Source organism: Solenopsis invicta, chromosome 6 (assembly GCF_016802725.1).
Source record: "Solenopsis invicta isolate M01_SB chromosome 6, UNIL_Sinv_3.0, whole genome shotgun sequence".
In the NCBI taxonomy this organism is placed as follows: Eukaryota; Metazoa; Arthropoda; class Insecta; order Hymenoptera; family Formicidae; genus Solenopsis; species Solenopsis invicta.
Genome location: NC_052669.1, coordinates 10,291,449 through 10,313,770, shown reverse-complemented (window position 1 = coordinate 10,313,770; position 22,322 = coordinate 10,291,449). Strand labels below are relative to the sequence as shown.

The 22,322-nt window shown below is 37.6% G+C and overlaps 3 protein-coding genes across 9 annotated transcripts; 1 reads left to right on the top strand and 2 right to left on the bottom strand.

Annotated features, from left to right (window-relative positions):
* Positions 1-105: 105 nt before the first annotated feature.
* On the top strand, positions 106-11,663 carry LOC105204171 (NAD-dependent protein deacylase sirtuin-5, mitochondrial). 4 transcript variants are annotated; one of them, XM_039450238.1, is made up of 6 exons: positions 106-693; positions 1,420-1,634; positions 2,002-2,144; positions 2,330-2,480; positions 3,376-3,434; positions 10,298-11,663. In XM_039450238.1, exons 1-5 carry the CDS (start codon positions 451-453, stop codon positions 3,428-3,430), a joined length of 807 nt encoding a protein of 268 aa, XP_039306172.1. In that variant the 5' UTR covers positions 106-450; the 3' UTR covers positions 3,431-3,434; positions 10,298-11,663. The 4 variants fall into 4 exon arrangements, 3 of the variants coding, with proteins under 3 accessions (XP_039306172.1, XP_039306171.1, XP_039306170.1); XM_039450237.1 differs by lacking the exon at positions 10,298-11,663 and adding an exon at positions 6,803-7,019; XM_039450236.1 differs by lacking the exon at positions 10,298-11,663 and adding an exon at positions 3,573-3,795 and having other exon boundaries at positions 108-693.
* Positions 2,223-7,056, bottom strand: LOC105207432 (fanconi-associated nuclease 1). Of its 4 annotated transcripts, none has more exons than XR_005574965.1 (10): positions 6,831-7,056; positions 6,711-6,746; positions 5,309-6,405; positions 5,091-5,222; positions 4,423-4,869; positions 3,929-4,343; positions 3,728-3,850; positions 3,498-3,608; positions 3,153-3,266; positions 2,223-2,603 (listed from the first exon to the last, which is right to left on the bottom strand). XR_005574965.1 is itself a non-coding variant. In XM_039450235.1 (10 exons), the coding sequence occupies exons 1-9, from the start codon at positions 6,951-6,953 to the stop codon at positions 3,216-3,218; spliced, it is 2,535 nt and encodes an 844-aa protein (XP_039306169.1). In that variant the 5' UTR covers positions 6,954-7,056; the 3' UTR covers positions 2,223-2,536; positions 3,188-3,215. The 4 variants fall into 4 exon arrangements, 2 of the variants coding, with proteins under 2 accessions (XP_039306169.1, XP_039306168.1); XM_039450235.1 differs by having other exon boundaries at positions 2,223-2,536; positions 3,188-3,266; XR_005574966.1 differs by lacking the exons at positions 6,711-6,746; positions 6,831-7,056 and adding an exon at positions 6,476-6,630.
* LOC105207433 (enhancer of polycomb homolog 1) lies at positions 9,128-21,825 on the bottom strand. Its single transcript, XM_026138570.2, has 10 exons — positions 21,002-21,825; positions 19,766-19,904; positions 19,431-19,672; positions 18,974-19,230; positions 18,761-18,893; positions 18,348-18,650; positions 17,763-17,914; positions 17,548-17,682; positions 16,326-17,411; positions 9,128-16,136 (listed from the first exon to the last, which is right to left on the bottom strand). Exons 1-10 carry the CDS (start codon positions 21,152-21,154, stop codon positions 16,019-16,021), a joined length of 2,718 nt encoding a protein of 905 aa, XP_025994355.1. The 5' UTR covers positions 21,155-21,825; the 3' UTR covers positions 9,128-16,018.
* Positions 21,826-22,322: the final 497 nt, after the last annotated feature.

Below are 22,322 nucleotides of genomic sequence, written 5' to 3'. Positions count from 1 at the left end.
ACAAGCACGAGTTCACGTCTCCGACGCGATTCAAGGGGAGGGCGCTCAATGCTCACTTTAAATGGCTCCGCAGCTGTTTGGAGCGCGCGCCCGTGCTCCCAGAGCTCCGGTTCCTCCGCCATCACCAACTCTTTTCTATCATCATAATTACCGTCTACTCGTTGCATCTCTCATCCCATCATTTATACCTTTCTGTTACCCGAAAAACTACTCTGGTTAATGGCCAAATCGTCCCTGCCCTACTAGTTACTGGGGACGGGTGCCAATTCAATAAAAGAGGAAGAAGAAGTATATTTGCGTATATTGCGGCATGCGGATCAGCTGTTCGCCAGATGATTGTGGATGAGCGTCGCGAGCACGTGATCGCTCGGAATTACTTGCAAGAATTGTTAATTGTCATTGTTAATTATCATTGTTAACTGTGAATCATTTCCGCACGGAACGGCATTAATGCACAACGTCATGAAGTCGTTCCGCGAGGTCCTTGCGAACGCTAGCAACATCCTGATCCTGACCGGCAGCGGGATCTCCGCGGAGTCCGGAGTGCCGACCTTCCGGGGTGCCGGTGGGTTTTGGCGTAAATACCAGGCGCAAAGCCTCGCGACGCCCGAGGCCTTCGCTGCGAACCCCTCGCTGGTCTGGGAGTTCTACGAGTACCGCAGGCAGGTGGTCAACAAGGTCAAGCCGAACAAGGTAATTTGAAGAATAAGGTGAGTTTTCCAATTCTGTCTTTGCATGTAGCTTTATAAAGTTGCATTTGTGTATAATGCGATTGATTAATCGGTGAATTAAAAAATTTTCCTATAATATATCAATGAGATAGGTATTAGCTTTCCTTGTATGTACCTTCACTTAGGATGTGCTGACTAAAAGTTATCAAAATTTAAAAACTAGGCTTTTTAGGCTTGTTCCTTTTTTTTCTAATCAATAACAAAAAATGTTGATCCTGTACACATGAATTTTAGCCTTAAAACTAAAGAATAAAACAATAATTTGGTTTATAACAGTTAATATGTCGTTTTTGTTGCAATTTTGGATAAATAAGTTTTAATTGAATGAGTGGATCCAAACAAATTTTTGCACAAATATTAATTTTATTAATATATTTATTATGCAAAAAAATTGATTTAATTCTTAATATTACTTTCTCATCAAATTTACAAATAAGTATGAAACAATTTTATATAAGAATCAAGAGTAGATAATAAAATAATTGTTTAACCACTAAGAGAATTGTGCTTAAATTTTACAGATTCTCCAACATAATAACAGCACTAAACATTACTAAAAATATAAAACTTTTATATTTTTAGTAATGTTTTGAGATGATATTCAACGACAGCGAGCCTTAACAAACTTTATAAATCTAGAAGCAATGCAGCAAAATTCAATTTTGTTATTCTTGACTTTTCTTTCTAGGCGCACGAGGCTGTGGCAGACTTTCAGAAACGCAAATTAGCGGAAGGTAAACGGGTTTCGATCGTCACGCAGAACATAGACGGTTTGCACCAAAGAGCTGGGGCAACGGATGTGCTGGAGCTGCACGGTTCGCTTTACAGAACACGCTGCACTAAATGCCACAACATTGTTGTCAATGAGAATATTCCCATCTGCCCAGCGCTGGCAGGAAAAGGGTATGAATCCTGTAATATAGAATTCCAGTCTCATCAACTCTGAGTGACTTGAAAAATTGACCAATCAAGTTTATGAATTGCCAACTGCAAAACTTAAAACTGATTGCATTATTTTTGTTATTCATTTTCTGCAAATTTTATAATTTATATAAATTTAATACTTTTAATTAACAATTTTTTAATACAATTAAAAAATTAATTTTCCGATAAGATCAGTTTTTTTAATAGTTGACGATTCAGAAAAATTATTCGATTAATTTTTTTTTAAGTTAATCACAGTTGGTGAAATCAGCCTATAGTTGCAGATAGTGAAGTGGAAAGCACAATTATTTTGTCATCATAACCTGATCATAACGTGTCTAAGTAGATCTCCCGACCCGGCCATCATGTCTTCCGATATCCCAAAAGAAGAATTGCCGCGCTGTGAAATCAGAGGTTGTGGAGCACTGTTGCGACCTGACATCGTATGGTTTGGGGAACAGTTGGATTCAAATGTGTTAGAGAAAGCACGTACGTAATCTTATTTTATAAAATGTATTATTTTAATAAATTGTATATTGTATAAAATATGAAAAGGTAATACAGAAAGAAATTAAAACAGAGCCTTTAATTAAAAACACATCTTAGTACTGCATATAAAATACATATAAAAAATTGAAATATATTTATATCATATTAATTCTTTGAGACTGCAGATGAAATTGTGGAAACATGCGACGCTTGCCTGGTCATCGGGACATCGGCGATCGTATATCCAGCTGCTATGTTCGCACCGCAAGTAGCGCAACGTAATGTACCGGTCGCCGAGTTCAATATAGAGGAAACGCCAGCCACAAAACAAGTGCAGTAAGTGCAAAGACTCCTTCATTGTAAAAAAATCTCTTGATTATCAAAAATATTTGCTGAAAAATAGCTCAAGTTTCAATTTGTAAATAAAAAAAATCTACAAATAGAAATTGCAATATTTAAGAGGATGCTATACTGACGGAAATTACCGACCATTACAGTGTTCATTAATTTTTGAATTGGCTTTACAGATCACAAAATCCTTTTGCAAAATAAAAGTACGCACCAAAACAAAGTCTGCTCTGGTAAATTTTATGAGAAAATCGATCAAAAAGTTAAAAATTCATTTATTTTCGACTCGTGGATCTGTGAACCAAGATTAATTTTTGTTATTTACTGACGTTCTGTAGCTCGTATGTATAAAATGAGACCAGGGCGGACTTCAGAAAACTCTAACAAACAACACTGACTGTGTATCGTTTCAGTCAACAACCTAACAAAAAAGTTTAATAGGTGAACAGCTGTACGTGTCCAAATTTCGCTTAGCGTACGTAAACGATGGCAAGAAGAGCAGTGGCTGTAGTTAATAGGTCTTTTCGCAGATGGCGAAATAATCGAAAAACAAAGACAGATCTATGCGTTGGACAAAGAGCGATAGCCTGGTCTCCCTCGAAAAATAATCTGCAATGCCGACGTCGAGGAAGTTCTTCGGTCACTATAGCATCCTCTTAAAGTATCAAATATAATTTTTTATCTTTTTTACACACAGTGTAATATATCACTTCACAAAAGCGTTTATATCACAATTTCATCATGCTTGCGTTTTCGTCCTTGACTCGTATTTGACTGTAACAAAAAAAAAAAGGAAAGAATATTGTATTTAGTGTACACGTTGATTAAGTAGTAAATCAATAAATAGTTGCAGGATTTTCTTTAAAAATAAATAATTTTGTAGATACCACTTCCAAGGTCCCGCTTCTATCACTGTGACGGAAGCATTGGCGCCTTAAAAGGGTAAGGTATATAATATGAAAATTAAATAATTATTGCATTTTTTTAGTATAATAGAATAATTACCTCACAATAGCACACTTCTGTATTCAGTCCAAGCCGATTCAAGTAATCCAACCATAATTTTTGTTTGGTTGACAGTGTATCATTCGGACCCTTCACCTCCACAATTTTGTACTGGAAAAATAACATATATTAGATATTACAATTTTTAACGTTCGATAGAATATAAGGCATTCTTAAGACCTATGTTACATAAGCTCTTGAAATTGTACATAAAAAAAAGATTAACTTGCCTGTTTTGTATTTGCATTCCACACAATTAAATCTGGAAAGCCAGCTCTCCAGAGTGAGAAATTATGAATGAGTCGTTTGCATATTCCAACAACACCCTCCACTCCTAAGCAAAATGCTACTTCCTGAAAACGAATGTAATATATTTGTAATTTATCTTCTATTAAAATTTATTGGTTCAAAATATTTACTGATTACTTTACCTGGAAACAGTTACTGTCCTTAAAAATATTGGCTTGAATAATAGACGCGTATTCGCAGTGCATTTCGAATTCATGCTTTAAATGTCTGCTCAACGTTTCTGAATCGAATTTTCGAATAATTTGAAGTTTCATATCAATTTGTTCCTTTCTATTCTCATAAAATTCCGATGAATATAAATCCAATGGCGCATACTGATACAATGATACCCAAGCGCCGGGAATGTTCATATTATATATTTCATCCCAAAATAATGTAGCGAATAAGGTGATCGGAAAGGCACCCTCGCAATGCATACCCTTGATGTATCCCTCGCCTTTGTAATAATATAATGCCAGACTTTCAACCGAGCCATACATTTGTTGATCTGTGTTGCTACTGATGCACCAATTGCTCTTCCCATGTGAAGTATTTCTTCTAGAAAGATATAAAGAAATAAGATATATTAGGATAAATCTATTTAAATAACTTCAATTAAGATTTGGTTTATTCTTACCCGCATAATGATCCGTTTATTGTAATAGAGCTCGAAGGCGTAAGTTGTATATTGCTGAACATGTTATCCAACATAAGTTTAACACTGTCTTTTGTACTTTTGCTAATGCCGGATTTTCTATTAGCAATTCTCTCAGCTCTGTCCTTTAAGTCTAATCTATCAACTTCTGTCAAGTTCTCATACGTAATCGCGTCCGAGAGTAATGCGACGCTTGCGTCAAAATTTTTCCTGTGATGCATTTCTATTTTGATTAATTCACTGTACCATTGACCCTTTCTGTATTTCATATGACAATTTTGATTTATTAACATTTGCAAAAATTCTATCGCCAGTGGTATCGTTTCTATAGTCTTTTTAAACGCGTCGATGCTTTTGGACAAAATTTTGAGCCACAAGTAACTTGGCATAAAATGCCTGATGTAATGAGGCAGACTGGAATCTTGAATACTATAAATGGATATAATATAGCATAAATTTATTTTACGATAACTTTAGAAGTATTCGTGTTGCTTGCACTTTTTGCGTTCAGAATCTTCGCTTTCTCTCGCTTGAATAAAAATTTATCTCGTTTAAAGTGTAAAAATGTTTAGGTAAAGCGTAAAAATGTTAAGCAATACGAACAAATCTTTTATTTTAAATCAATATTCTGTCAATTATATTTTCCTTACCAATCCGACTCTACGTCAACAACGAGCTGCAAACGTTGCGCGGCTAAAGTTCCGAGATTCCGTACAGTCTCCCATTTTTTTTCCTCGATTGCACTTAACAAATTAGTTAACGTATTTTTAGCCTCAATATAACTGTAAAATATAATATTCAAATTAAGATAAGATTAAAAAATTTAATTAAAGAATACAATAAATCATAAAAGAAGGCAGTAACTTACTCTAACAGATGTTCCTTATTGGCGAAGATAGGGAAGTCACTTATGGTTATTTCTGGAAATTTTATCTGATCCGTCTCAACTCTCAATAACGTTAGAAATACGTCCACCAATGTTTCAGCGGGGTCTCGATTAGGCACTAATAGTACGATTATCCTATCAATCAATTCTTTTATTCTAACATTCAATGATATACAATCCCCTAAGCGTTTGTTAACCAACGCGCGTAACTTAGTGGCTGGAGTCGCCATTCCAGGAAATAATGATTTTGTTTTGCGACAGAACGTCAGAATCGATTGTATACCGTTCTTCTTCCCACTAGCGTTGATCTTTGATTCTTGACAAAGCTTACGAATCTCATCAGCTTGCAGCAAGTTCAATAAAACGGATATGTCTTCCTCTTGTGTGTTACTTTTAAAAATAGATCGCGATACAAGTTCGTCGAAGATGGGTTTCAAGTCGGTGGATATTTCATCATATTTTATATTGCTTACTCTGTGCCACGTGTGCTTTTTCTTGAGCATTCGTATCAATAACGCTTGTGCACTCTTTCGAAGGGTGATCAGTGAAAATATCAAATCCAGCTCGTCCCGATCGAAATACCCGCAATTGATTGGATTGGAAAACACGATAACAATGGCCAGGAAAAAGTGTAGTGAGTACATATCTGTAGGTATGACTACATCGTTAATTTCATATCTCGTCGAAGCTGTAGTGTCTATGGGATTGTATCTGTAATTAAATATCTTGCTCGAATAAGCTTTCTCAAGATCGATGTTATTGTTAGCGATAGCGCCTTCCTTGGCCAAATTTAGATTATTTATCATCGTAGACACCAATTTCTCGGTTCTCTCTTTAAATAATTTCCTTCGCACCATCTTGGCGCGTTCTGGTGACCTGTCTAGTGCATCTTTTATTGGTGACGACGTCTTTGGCGTGAACTTTGTGCCACTACGAGACTCCGGAGTACGTTGTTGACTTTTAATAGGAGAAGTGTGTTTAGCAGTCGGTGATGTTAACATTCTATTTTCCATAATTTTCATAGGGCTATTATTCACATTAGCCTTAGAAAGAGATGCCTTGCCAGTGTTTGCCGTTATCTATATAAAATAATTCAGATTAGTAAACACTATGTAACACAAAATTTACCTTATAGTATTGTCTAAGAACCTTTTTCATCAACTCCAGTTAATTAAGCAATTATTCACACAATTAGAACCAAATTTTTTATCAAGATAAATTAAGATAAAATCATTTTTATTTTATCTAAGATTGCAGTAATTTATCTTATTTTTATTTAGATAATTTTAAATGATATACGCATTGCTTGCTACCTAAAAAGATGTTATTTTGCACTATTTTTCATTCGCTTAGTGTTCAAACTGTATTTGTCATTCTTACGTACAGAAGTTCTCGATTTTTCCAATGCTTGTCCTCTTTTCTATAATAAAATTTGTTATACTGTTAATAATAGACTGAAATTATTATTCATTATAGACAACGAATGACAGCTATTACAACTTACCGTCTTACCAAGCACTGGACTCCTGGATGACATCTTGATGTTGTTTTTCACTTTTGCTGATTTATTGCCGCTACTCGAAACTTTATAGAACTGATCTATCCGGGTTTGTGTCATCATTATCATCAAGGAAAAATGTTCAAATTAACGTCGAACGCTTCCTCTGGCACGTCACAAACTCGTGCGATTACACGGTGCGCGTCATGCATCGCCAGGGACAACCACAAGGGAGATTCCCATTCACGGACACCTGGAGGAACGAACGGAGGATCACTCTGCATCAACTCTTTCTCTTTTCTTGCTCTCAATCCTTTTTTTATTTCGTTCGTACATTATCCTATCCTTAAGTAGAACTTAATTTAAACCATTAGCGGATCGACCAAAGAAATTACATTATTTACACAGTCCATACAAATCACCGGCGGATACAAGTGTGCCTGTTTTTTGCCTAAAGCCGAATCCAGAACGTGGAGGATCGTGCCACGACGAAATCTAAGTATCGACGGCGTTAATTAAATATTCTCCGTTCTTGCAACTCTTCCCATAAGTTTAAAGCTAACGCGAGGGACTCGGGGAGCGAGATGCGTGAAGCCTATGCGGTAAGCCCCGGTGAATCCTCTCGCCTCTTACCTTAAAGACAAAGATCCAGAAGTCGCGTACGTACACGCCGGAGGAAAGACTAAAGGGATTGTAAATGTGCGTGACCTCGACGTCGAAAACCACTGTATAAAAACCGCAACTCGACGAGCGGCCCGTGACATGTATAATGATGTATATGCGTCGCCACTATAATCTAACCTAACCGGATAAGGCAGGATGAGGTTAGGCTCACCCTTCTGCGCAGACGCGTGCGTCTTGAATGGCGGAAAGCGAGCGCGACGAAATACGAACATAACCCACGAGGAGAAACTGCGACCGAGTGAAGATGAATTTTTACTTTTTAACTCACACGCAGATGTAATAAGTTGAATGTAATAGAGATAAAATGTCAATTTTAAGAAGACATGTTTTAAGAAGTTGTTAGCGAAGAAATATGTATATCTTGTCACAGGATGAAGAATTTAGAACAAAATACCGAAATATGTCAAAAACTGAATCTAGAAGGCAAAAATGTTTTAGACAAAAAGTTATACGATTTGAAGGAGGATAAATAATAGTAAAGTCTATAAAAAAAAAATTGTTATGGCCATATGATCATGGCAATTTTTTAAAATGAAATTATGATTTTTTTTTACACAATATAATCTCAGTTGACACAATTTGTAACTATTATTTGTACCTATTGCTTTTTTTATGTAATATAAATGTGCAAATGTGTGCATATATTTACATAACAAGTATGCAATGATTCAATATTAAGAATTTTAACATTGAAACTATACAGATATGCAAAAATGTAGTTTTATAAATATATATCATTGTCATTACTTTTAAAAAAGAGCAAAATTATAATATAAATACAACAAATTTTATGCAACTTTTATGTAAAATATACTAAAACTTATAGCCATTATATAGTGAATACATAACTATGTCAACTGGGATTCCTCTAATTATTTTGCATATAAAAGTATTAAAAAGAGGATATCAAAAATCAATAGTGTGCGAGATATGTATAATTTTATATTGGCATATTTTGATACAAAATATAAAATATCTCGTAAACTATTCATTTTTTCATAACCGTACCTTAATATTTTTATATGCAAAATGATAAAATAAAATAAATTGGTACAAAGAAAACACATAGCTGTTAAAAAGTACAATTTAAATTATACAGTTACTTTTTTTTTAAATCTATATGTTTTCTTTACACCAATTAATTCTCATAATTTTATGCATAAAAATATCAAGATGTAGCCCAGTAAACGGGCAATATTAAAATAACATTTAGAAATGTTGATTTTATGTGTATTTTTTGAACGTTTTAAAATACTGTTTTATGAATATAGAGAAGTCATATTATATACAAAAAATCATAGTTCAATTTATAAAAATGATCATGACATTTAGATAACCATTAAAAATCGATATTTTCCTAATTTTAAATTTAAATTTTGGCCATTTTATTTGTTCACTTCAAACAACTTTAAACAATTTTTGTCTAAAATGTTTTGCCTATCGGATTTCGACATATTTTGGCGTTTTGTTTTAGGATACCACACTCTGTATATGTACATACATAAAAAAAAATTGTTTATCAAAAAGGATTCATCCCTTCGAAATTTAACAAAAAATTAAAACATCGATTCTTAAGAGTTAGGTAAGCTTTAAAAAAAAAACTTGAAAAGAAAGCTCGATTAATAATCAGCATAATCGGAATTTATTTTGGCAAGTCCACTTTGTTCGGATTTTGTGTCGTTCGTTCTCCAAGTGTTCTCAATTTTCTCGTTCAAGAAATACACAAGGAAATACACGGGATTCGTGACGCGTTTGTTAAACGTGACGTCTCGTTGTCGCGTGGCAAATGCAAATGAAATTCGGATGCAGCCGAATTTCAGGCTCTTATTAATTGCATTCAGCTCGCCGAGTTGCTCAGAGGTATCGTATACAGCGAGTTATGATCTAACGCGCCGCATTCTCTTTCTCTCTCTCTCTCTCTCTCTCTCTCATTTAATATATTTTTATTTATATATACATATATATGTATATGTATATATATATAATTTATGTATGTCGTGTTTGCATGTACAGAGCTCACGAAACGCGTTACGTGTATACGTACATATGTATACGAGTATGTACAAGAGTCGTCCAGTATGCACCGCCAATCTTTCTCCACCAGCCCCCTCGAAGTTACATACTAGTTAGAATATATTTAATAGCCAAAAAATGCAACCCGTAAATTGACTTATAATATATATATACATACACACGCACACTCAATTAGTATCCGCTAGTTCGCGCGCGCCGTTAATCGCAATGATTACGAGTAATTAATACTTAGGTCTCTATACATAAGTTGCGGGGAAATGCTAAGACTCATCTACCTGGTAACACCTCTCTGTTCTCTATCCCGGCGAGTTTTAACAAAAATCGAAATGATATCTCTGGACGAAACGAGAAGAGATTCGATTGTCACATGTTGTTCCACGATCAGCCGATTGCAATTAAAAGTTTAAGGAAATAAAACGTACATGTACATCAATTTATAATTGAATTAAAATATATTCAAAAATGGTACTTAATTTTTTAATTAAGATATTAAAATGTTTTATTTCCGTATTTTGAATACTTAAAAATGTTTTAGCTTAAAACTAAAACGTTTAAAGCTGAAACTTTTTTTTATTAAAGTTTTAAACATTTTAAATTTAAATACGTTTAAAACTAAACATACTTTGAAGTATTTTCAAAATCATGACAAATAGAAAACATTTTAATATCTTAAAATTGCACATTTCTTGGAGTGTATAAGTAATAGTAAATATGTAATATATATATATATATATAATTTATACCAAATGTTACAGAATTATCTCGATAAGACGTTTCGCGGCTTCGAGGGATGTTATCAAGTGACGGACTTCAATCAGACGACGTGTGTCGAGGACCGGGTCGAAGGGCCGTCCGGAGCGAACGTTCCACGAGATGTCTCGCAAATTCAGCATCATTAGGGCATTATTGATCGCACTACGTAACGTCATCTTGAACATCATGAACCGTACTCTCGCTTCTTCATCGCATGAAAGTACAACTTTGCGTATTGAAAACAATGGTGAATGCGTATTGAGCAGATTGTATTATACAAAAGCTTCCATCTTACCCTTTTAATTCTTTTCCCTACGATGCTGGACTCGTGGAACATCCATGCATGTACGTGACCGTATAGAGAACTCCCTGCGTCTCCTTTCAGGCCCCGCGTGAGTCCTCCGACAGTACAATCATTCTCGTCAAGAGAGAGATTACTCGCACCCAAAGTTTCGTTTCAAGCTTCGGAGCTTTAACTGAAGCGTCGTCTCCGCCCTTCTCTCATTTTTTTTTCCCTTTCTCTTCGTTCCGATCGGACCTTCCTGTGTCGCACAGCGACGCGGAAGCCCTACACGATATTCACAGAATAAGATACACGTATATAAGTAGATACACATCGTGCCTCTCGACACGTCGGTCGATACTAAATCGTAAATCTGTTTGTAACACGCAGAAAAAGTGTCGTGGAGCCTTCTCGGTTTTTTAAGATACCTATTGACCGGGTTTTTAAGCTCATTCCCTCTCCTCCCGATAATCACGCCTCTTTACGCGCAAACAAGCGGCTTATATAGCTTCTCTCTCGTCTCATCTTCGAACTATCGTCAACTCGGAATATTTGCATTGTTCGGGTCTTAACTTCTACTTACATGATATACACTATTGTTTCTCGCGAATGCAACGAATTGGGTAAACACGAAGTTTCACCGTTCGAGATATGACCGATCCCTCTTGTTCTTTTTTCGCCTCTTCATCCTCTTCCTCTTCTCTCTCAATCAATTTTTCGGCATGTCTTTTAAGTCGGGAGCTTCCGATCGAAGCGAGGGCTTTTTTTTTCTTTTCTCCTGCGAGTTTCATCGCACGCAAGACGAACACCCCTATCGGTCTTAGCCGCAGTGGAATTTCGTGTTTTGCCAAACCAGAGAAATGTAAAGCGAACTCAGTCTTTGGTTGGAGCGATCTTCAAATCTCGATTTTCGACGTTTTAACTTTAATGGCTATCGTATTACCTTTAACATTAATAAATTTTATATAAAAATCCATATACATCCGCTATACCTTGTACTTAAAGCGTGTCTCAACTAAAATAAAAAACGGGTCGCCTCCCTCTCTTTACAAATACAACTCACACTCTCTCTCTCTCTCTCTCTCTCTCATCTTTGTTTTTCATTTTCTCCTTTTCGTTCACATAAAGTCGCTCGTTCTTCTCAAAGTCATTTGGCGGAAGAGTTATCGCTTCTTTTCGTTTTCAAGGCGTCGCTAGAAATCTCGTAGCAGCATATACAGCAACTGTACATTACGGCGCTTCTGTCTGTGCATGTGTGTACGCGTTATGTGTGTGTGTGTGTTTTTCACGGCAAGCAGATAACGTTTATAAAAGCTAGACGCTATGAGTACACGAGAGCAAACAAGGTGGAGAGAGCGGAGGAATTTCGATTTTCGCGCGCAGCAATGAATCTGAGAAAAACGAGAGAAACGACCAAGTATCTAAAGAATTGTATGTACAAACAAGTGTCAGAAAACGGATCTCTCACAAAAAAAAAGAACACGTCCCGACAATATACAGGCGAAAGTGTGTGAAGATCTTAACAAAAAAAATAATAAGTTCTATCCAGGATAAAATTTCTTTATTACTCCCCTTTCTAAAATCGTCTTGAAATTCATAAATTTTCATACACATTTCGCTGTGCGTCTACCACAACAACGGTTTCTTTTTTTTTTAATTACAGTTATTCAGTTAATTACCTAAAAGTAAGAGATACAATAAGCGTAATTATTTTTATATGTACAATATATCTGATTTTTTTTTGTTTCATTTTATTACGATTTCGAGAAGTCTTTCTACGATTTGTAATCATTCGCAACATTATTTTTACTCTCCCTCCCCGTTCTCGCGTTACGGCTGGCGACGAATCGTTTTATGGCTCGCTACTGCGAGAGATTCCCTTCGAGAGCAGGCGTTTTATATGTAGATAAACCAAGAATTCCTTGTTCTCAATGATCAGTGCCTGCGTATTTCAACTTGTAATAAATAACGATCGTTGCGTAATTTCAAGCATTCACTCTTTTACGCAGTTATTCTGTTTGTAATAACAAGAAAAGCACAATTATTGGTATAACAAAAAAGAGTATAAGTCGAATTTGACCATAGAGGGTACAATAAAGTACTCTGTCTCTCTGCAAGGTATTTCGATTAAACCACTGTTCTCTTCTCTCTCTCTCTCTTAATGTGTTAAAGGTATCATTGATTTAGAAAGGTCATCTTGTCTAAAATGCCATGTGTATTTATAAAAATAAAGTATACAGTCGACAAGTTTTCAGTTCACGATTGTAAGGATATTCTCTTATTCTTTTATTTGCTTCTTATATTTTCACACTGTTTTGTAATCTAATGAAGAAAGCAGAAAAGCAAAGTGTTCTGTAGAAAGATTAAGAGAGGAAGAGAGCTGTATTGTCATCGATATTACAATCAGATAAAGATTGCTAAGAAAAGCAATTTATTCAATTTACCTTTTTTTAGAGCAACAATCATTTTTAGAAACAATATTTTCTTTATAGTAGCTTGACATTGATCATTTACTTGAAAAATTATGTAATCACGAATTAATATATTGAAATATTTGAATAAGCATCAAATTTATTTAAAATACACTTTAACCTAGTAACTTAATATTTTGATAAAAACATTAAGTTAAAAATGCCATTTTCTTATTATCCTGACTTTATAATATTCTTCGGAAGATTATAAATTCTTTTTTTTAAATGCATGACTTTTTTTCAAATTTGTAATAAATATATTTTCGGATTATCAAGAAAATATTCTTTAATAAAAAAAACTACCGTTGCTTAAAAGAAAAATAGGTAAATTGAGCAATCGCTTTTCTTTCTAGCAAAAAAACTGATATTTTTCTATGTGTACGCGTGAAAACTCCCGGAGATACTATGCTCTTTTTTCTCGTGGTAATGAATCGAATAGTCAGAGCAAGAGCACACACATTTTAGTTAGAGGAAGGTTTTGCGTCGATTAAATGTACAAGTATATGAGATATTTTTGCCTGAATCGCCCCCAATCTTGGATACATTCAAGATAATTTATTAAGTTGCATCAACAGACCTTTATCTCTCGAACTTTGCAGCAAATTACGTGCGCACCAGTGAAGGGAACGAATGTCATTCGTGTGTATAATTTGATGTTCCTCTCTCGAAGGATAACGTTGAGATATCTGTTCAAACGGAGGTCTAATGGCACGCCCGAATTTTATGTGCACGCTCGAATCTCTCAATACGCCTGTAACACGTGGCAAGATTCACACGATCTTAAATTCCGACATTCGTTATTCGAGTCATAAGAGTTCTATTCTAGAAACAAGAACACGTATCGACCAGCTTTCCGCCCTTTACGTTTATCTACGGTACAGAATACCGAGTCTGTGAGAGGACAGATAAAACTATGATATGAGGTGCAATATCATAATAGCTTGCTTCGATCTTATCTCTCCAACTATTAAAAATTCATACGCGGGAAAGATGTGAAAGAAAAATCATCATGAATTTGCGCATAAAAGAACACATGTACAGTTGCGTTAACGAATCCGCCTTTAGAGATAATGAAATTTAACTGCTTGTATATATATGTATATCTACTTTGCAAAAAACACCATCGCTCAAAAGTATTTCGGTATTTTCCTACATCGATTATTTCAGTCACTGATGTGTGAAAGACATAAGTATTATTATACGTTGCCCCCAGTGAGCTTTGTAGATTCTAACACAGTATATAAATGATCTTTTCAGGTAAAATACAAATTCCGTGATACAAGCTTTCCAAACGCAACATTATAAAGTTACATTGTAATTGCTTATTGATTGCATGTAATACGTGGCGGCGGATATGCAAATATTAAAATGTACAATTTTGGCGATTACTGGAGAGAAATGGGGAGGGGGGGAAAGAAAATCCTTTTTACGATTACAATGACTTAATGCTATCAAAGATTAATTGATAACAATAGCTTCGATATTTCACAGCCTGGAAGCTTTTAACGTAGTTTTATAAGTATGTATGTATGATGTATGTATGTATGTATGTATGTATGTATGTATGTATGTATGTATGTATGTAAGTATGTATGTATGTATGTATGTATGTATGTATGTATGTATGTGTGTGTGTGTGTGTGTGTGTGTGTGTGTGTGTGTGTGTGTGTGTGTGCGTGCGTGTGTGCGCGCGTGCGCGCGCACATATATACACATACACACACACATATAAGGAGCATTACTATATAAAGTCATACGATACTCGCGAACCGAATCTATATACAATATTGAGAAAAATCGTACACTTTCGTAAGAAATTAATTAATCTACTTTTTCCTTTCCTGATAGTTTTATCTATCTGGAAAGCGACGAAATGTAATTCGAGCATACTCTACTGTACTTACAAGCAGATTACTATACAATCCCCGCCATTGCTAATGTAATGCTTTGTAGCTATTTTCCATGCATTGGAAAAACTTATGAGAAATTATTCAAAAATTAGATTGTTTTTCAAAACTTCAAAATAATTAAAACAATTTCTATTAATCGGATACACGTTTATGCGAAGCTTCTATATTCTCGAGTGTGTGTTGTAAATGAGAGATTTTATAAGACGTACAAAATTAAAAGAATTTTTTTGCAAAACTTTGCTAATTCAATAATTAATGCTGTGTCTGAGAAAGCTTGCTGCATCATCGTACGCCCAATTATCATGTAATTTAATATTAATCGAGTTGATGTAAGTGAGGGATTTTGATATCAAGATAAACATAATTTGCATCTTGGATTTCTCTGGTTACGATTTTCCTTGCATTGAACGAATGAGATTGTTGCGGACTATTGTCACTAAAAACAAGATGAAAGTAGATAAGAAGTATTGCACGCTATATTTTGAGTAACTTAATTATACACATAATCTTTTACTTTCTTTTCTACAATTAAACTATTCGCAAGCCTAGGACCGAATTTGTCCTAGACACATCATTCCCTAGTCTTACAAAAGACGAAGAAGAAAACGAGCACTGTTATTAAAAACGCTAGTGCTAATTTCGAATGATACATTAGTTTCGAATAGATCAGTTTCGGAATCTTGTATATATGGAAACAATGGCAATATTTTTCACATGGCTATCAATCGTGGTTAGCGGTAAATGGCTATTAGTCGTTCAATGAGCAAGGAAAAAAATAATTTGAAGAATACGGATCATGATCTCTTGACGGAGATAAGAAAAAGAAACGTAGTACTTGCATTAGAATCCACGCTATCGCTGATTAGCGTCGCCATGAAAAAACAACTGATCGGAGGAGCAATTGTACCTAGCCGTATCGCTCTTTCACGTCAATGTAGCGCAGTATATCATCGGTACGCGTCCGATCTCCCGCCCGAAGCAGACACCATAGGCAAGGTAAGAGAATTAGCGAAGCCCCCAGTGACGTATTGGCGGCAACAGGGGTGCCGATAGCAGGCATCATGTCACTTCCATCGCCAGTGAATTTGTTTTGTTCGCCCGTACAAGTTGCTGCTGCTGTGACTTGCTGTCGCATGGCGAACCGTCCACTCCATCCACTTCCATATCCAAACTTTCACTACAATCAAACGAAAGATAGATTAGAGCAGAGTTAAAGTTATAGAAACTTTACTTAAGATCATGCATCATCGCGTTTAAATGTCACGATGTTCCTGCTCTAGTTCCTAGTATCTCGGGCGCTCGTGAAGGAAGATTCATTAGCTATACAAAATTTCTAATTATAGTATTATAAGCGATAATGGATTACCTATTACTATTAAGCGTAATTTCCCCGGACGTTGGAACCTGTGGCGCCTGATTTTGCGTCTGTTGCTGCTGCTGCTGCTGCCTCGCGAGACTCGCCAATTTATTTTGCGTTATCAGGCCGGGTAATATATTGGACGGCGGATGCTTCTGTGGTAGAACTAACGTGGGCTGTTGGTTGTTCACAAGGTGAGTGCTGTTCGTCAGATTATTAGAGTTGTTTATATGCGACAGCGGGCCATTCTGGTGGCTATTACCAAAGTTTGTGACATTACTGCCGTTACCGCTACTACTACTACTACTTCCACCACCACCACCACTACCACCGCTGCCGCTGCATGTGGTACTCGCACTAAACACTCTAACATTTGCACTACCACCTCCACTACCACTACCGCCGCAACTGCCCCCATTCCTATTATTTGTCGGACTAGTCAAGGATTTCGAGAGAATGGAGGCAGCAGCACTATTGTTCGGCAATTGTCTGTGTTGCTGCTTGGGCTGATGATTCGATTGCGTGTCAACCGTGGTACTGACGCCGACGGTGGATTGCGTGGACACTGTACTCGATGCCACCGTAGCTTGACTACATGCAACGACGGAGGATGACGAAGAAATCAGCGAAGAACTTGTAGAAGTATGTACAACACTAGAACCACCACTGCAATGGGTAAGCCGGGTCTGCTGTGCCGTAGTGGGCGGCGCAAACAAATTATTCGTGAGCGGCGTCACCACAAAATGCGAACTGCCCTGCTCATCGTTTGTCCGTGATTCGTTTACGCCGCCGTCTGAGAGACTGCTGTTGCACGCACTACCCGTACTACTACTACTGAGACTCGCCACTGCGAGCTCGAAGTCCGACACGGCGTCCATCGCGAAGTAATCCGCGATATTAAACTCCGATACAAACGGCGATTCGTCGCCTGCGCGGTCCGGCTCCACCTCGATGCATATGGACGTCGCCTCGGGTGGGAACGGGTATGGAAGCTTGGATCGAGACACCGTTGGCTCAACGTCCGAGTCTGTGTCACTACTTTCCTCGCTTGGACTGTGTACCGATACAGGCGGAGTCTTTGGTCGAAAGTGTAACCTGTTCGACAGAAATACGAATGTAACAAATACATAACAACTAAGTAAATATCCTTTTTTCTTATGCAAATTGTATGAACAATTACTAACAAGATTTCATAATAAAATAATTTTATAAGTATTGTAAAAGCGCATACCACTCTTTTTTGACGGTAGTCGTTGCTGTGGCAGTTGCGTTCGAATCTGCTGTCTCACGCTTGGAATCGTGTATCGTGAAATCTAAAGTAGACCACATGTCATCCATATCGGACGCACAACGGTCTAGTATTACTCTGCAAATTATTGACAAAACACAATCAAATAAGTGCTACATTGTATCTCACGACATTTACCGCATTGGTAGACGTCGTACCTGCCACCACGACCAATTCTCCGTCGTGCGAAGCCAATACACCTTGGCACCGGTTTGCTGATACTAGTTAGCGCAAACCTGTACTTTTTATCAGCAATGCCGCCTTCGTTTTTATCACACCAAGGCCAGTTTCCAAAACCACCTAATGCAGGCTGCAAAGAAAGAAAAAAGTATTAAATTAAAATTCTATAAAACAGCTATTAGACTATTTCTACCTTAATACTTCTAGTAATAAATATTTATAAAAAGAATTTCTTAAAACGTATACAATATCGATATCGATCGATGCAAATCCGATAATGATCAACTAAAAGTAACGACAGCTTCAATGAAAATATACTTAATAAATGAAAATTATTCTAAAATAAACAGCTTATTAATTATTAATTACAATTGTACTCGTTTGTTCAAAAATTAAATTAAGATAAAATATGTCTCACAATATTCAACTTTTATCATCTCTTCTATTTAACATTATGCCAATGTCCTTTTCTTTTATCAAACAATATCAACCTGACAATATTAATAAATTGGAAATTAAAATTAACATCTGAAAAAAAATAAAAGATATAGAGAGTGACTTACCGGTAAATAAGAGCTATTCCTATTTCGACGAAAGGCGAACTGACCCTCGTCTGCGGTGTCTTCATCATCGCGATCAGAGGGTAACGATGGCTGGGAGTGCGAATGAGATGGAAGCGGGCTATCTTCATCTGAACTGATAAGCGGGTCCAGCCCGCTTCCGAGAACCCCTGGGCGATTTCCTCTACCACCACCACTACCCGTTCCACTACGAATACCAGTGTCGTCCAAGCTTCCTCCCCTGCTGTCCGTTTTATGCTTCCGTTTCTTGTACTGTCTCTTTTCTTTCCTGGGCACTACTTCGTCCTGAATTCACAGAAAAGAAATTAAAAAACCATTACATAAAAGATGGCATCTCAAAACATTTGATTGAAGTATCAAAGATGAACGAAACTTTCTCCAACGCTGATACATACTTTAGAAACTTTGTTTGTCCAATTTTGATGAACGCCAAACTGATTGGTGAAGAGTGGAGCAAACGCTGGTCTCGGTGCCTTTAACGCCGACACTTCTGCCAGTATTTGTCCACTGAAGTCTTGCGCTTGATACCTGCAAAATTAGATGTAAAATTTACATTTAGCAAACGCGTAATGCGCGCGACAACAATGTCATCACGATTTCGTACGAACCGTTTCTCGTAAATCTCAATTGTGAGATGTAGATGTTCCCGTTTCGTCTTTTCTCGGCGTTTCACCATCTCCAGAAGAGTGACTGCTCTACTAAGATCCCTACGAAGTTTCAGCATTTTCTCGTAGCTGGTTTCGTCGTTCTTGCGATTCTTACGTGTTTGCATCTTTTCCGTACGTCGCCTGAATGCCAGATATGGATTGTTGGTGGCCGAGCCAAATCGATTCTCCGTTTTAACCGTCAGTAGCAAGGGATGTTGCTGTAGAAAATAAATGATGCATTATTATCGCATTCAGGAAATTTGATTCAGAAATACTAGAAATTTGATTAGTCTTGTAGAAAAAAATAAGGAGAAAACTTGTAGGATAAAATCTGTACACATACTTAAATTCCTATTAAATAATTTGAGCATATAAATTAAGTAGAGCAACATAACCTCAAAAGCACAATGATGCTTACAGTTTTGAGACGCTTGTTGAGCCAATAGTCGAACACCGCGATAATTAAATCGTCGTCCTCCTTTAAAAGTGCCTTGGCTTCGTTAAGGGTAACTACAGTTTGTCCCGAACTTTTCTCCAGACGATCCATCATTTCCTCAAACTGGAGTGGAGTCAATTCCATCTTATGACTTTGCAGTGCAACCCACTTTTCATCTTCTGAATCCATATCGTAGTCTGGTATGTCTTGTTCCATAGCAAAGGCTGCAAGGAGACCGCGAATACCTCAATTACTTATTGCCAAGAAATAAAAAATATATATATATAACAAAAACAATGCTTTAATGATTTGCTTACGTTGCATATGTATTAATTGGCGAGGCAGCTTATAATCAGCAGGATATATCTTGTTATAAATTTCCGCATCTGCCAGATCGGTTACTTCAGGAGTAGGAATGATCAGACCCGTGCATATTGCTCTCTGAAGATGATGTTCCTATACAACAAACAAAATTAATTAAAATCGTACCACATTCTCATCCATCTTACAATCATTATCGCATATGTAACTTTTAAAATATAGATCCATGTTCCAAATAATTGCGTTTGTAGAGATGCCAGTGTGCTCCGTCTTTAATGTTTATTAGATATAAAACAAGAATAGAATATCAAAAAAGAGGCGCGCTAAATCTTTAAAAGCACATTCCAAATACGACCAATAATTTACAGAAATAATGTATTTATATGTTTGATACATTCAATAATCAGCTTAATCTATTCAACAATATAATCTCATTACAGGAAAATCAATCTAAACAATTAATTTGACACATTTTGTGTGAATGTCATAACTATACAAGCGTTGTTAAATTAGATACAGATTAAAGTAGAATGAGCTCATTTGATGAGCTCACTACATCAGTGTTTACTTAATCTCATTTCTAATACGATGCATTGTGGCGTACTACGTGTTATACAAAAACTCCATCAAAATTAAATCGCCAATCAATGAATTGTCATGTTAAAATATATTGAGACGTAACAAAGGATTCAGAGATTATGGACGTCTCGATTGTTTCGATTGCTATACTGCTACTGCGAACGCGTTTCCAATTTGTAAACAGCATGCAACGCGACCCATGAAGTCAACAAATCGAGATGAAAGTGCATCCATTCAACAGTTTCCCAGTGGAAGGAAACGCTGTCGTGTCGTCGCTCCCTTCGGGAGACCGCCCGCACACCTGGAGGACGTCGGCCAGGGCATCGTCCAAGCGTCGGGAGGTGAAACGCTTGACATTTGGACGCGGGGAGTCAGAGCAACGTGGGGCGGCGCGAGAGCTCGCGATTAACGGCCAACCAGGTGTTGACATCTGTCGCGGGAAGTCTCGTCGGGGCCGGGAAGGTGCGGGGAGAAGGGACGAGAATCGCGTACGGGCTGGCAATTGCGTTAAACGCGGAAAATTGTTAATTTTCCAGGGTGTCCGAGGACGGGCGGGCCGCCATCTGCCGGTTGTTTACGAAATTCAACGCCGTGGGTAAGATGGCGGACGGAGAAAACATGCTGGAACGAGATGCTGGACGGTTCCGACTTACGCATTCCTCCTCCTTTTCCATGCCGCTGGGCATTTGGGGCACCGCGCGGTTAATGGCCGAATAATCTGGCAGATCCGGCAGCTCCTCGGCCATATAGATCGGCATGGGCTTGGAGGCGTCCAGGGCGCGCGCCCTGAACGACAGCTTGCTCATCTTGAGGGCGGCTGGCTCGCGCGTGTTGACAACCAAGGATAGCTGGCCGCCCCGTAAGAGGCCAGTCGGGTCGGCTGGGGGGGCCTCGGGCTTCGCGGAACGCCGTGGACCTGGCGGAAGAGGCCTGGCTGGGGGCCCTGGGGCCGAATTACCCGGCACAGAGAGCGCTCAGGGCCTCATCGTTCCCCGGCCATCGCGCTGGAACACGGTCACTCAGTCACCAAACGAGATATATCACTTTGAAAACTGTTTGCGTGACACGGTCCCTGCTCAAAGCCATCATGGCCGACGCACAGCCATTTAACACGTTCGGCCGCCGCCGTGCAGTTCCGCGGGCCGACGCGCGCAGCGCGGGAATCGCCCGCGTCGCCGTCGCCGCCGTTGTGACGCGGCCCGCGCACGCCTATTGGCTGCTGTCGCCCGCCGCGCTCCCGCCCTATGCCGGCTTCACACCGCCGATCGTCCCACGCGACTCGCTCGAGCGTCGCTCCCCGCGAACGAATCGTACGACGGGAAACGAGATGCTCGAAAAAAATCCGTGGATCGACGGAGAAATACGTCGCACGCGCGCGCGCGTCGACGTTGTATTATTTAATCAAATCCGTCCTCTCGTCTCTTCGTAATTGTCCATACGTCGTGTACACCCTTCCGCGTCGTGTGCGTCGAACGCCTAATCCTGAAACAATAATTTACTAGGATTAGATATAAGATCTTATCCAAGAAAAAAATATATAATATAATGCCAGTGCATCAATGTAGCTTAGCTTTAAGGGGATCCTAAAACAAATTACTCACATTATTTTATTAGAAAATATCTTTGAATTAGGTTTATAGAATTACAAATTTTTCTTATGCAATTAAAGTACTCACAAAAATAAGAGCAATTTTATGTTAATAACAAAGAAATTTGTTTTAATTTTAAAACATTTTCTGTGTCTAACAAAATTGTTTATTAACAAAATCGTACTTTGCCTTCTACAATTTTGAGAGCGTCCCGTTTTATCACATCCCAATTGACCATAGCCACTCAGCGCAATCTTTCTTTTGGGACAGCCAATGAAAAAATTTTATATTAAATTAGCCAATTAGTAACATGAGAAATCGAGTGTCACCCTTCATTGTTTATATGTTTAACTGTGTATATAATATTTTACAAATAAATGCCTTC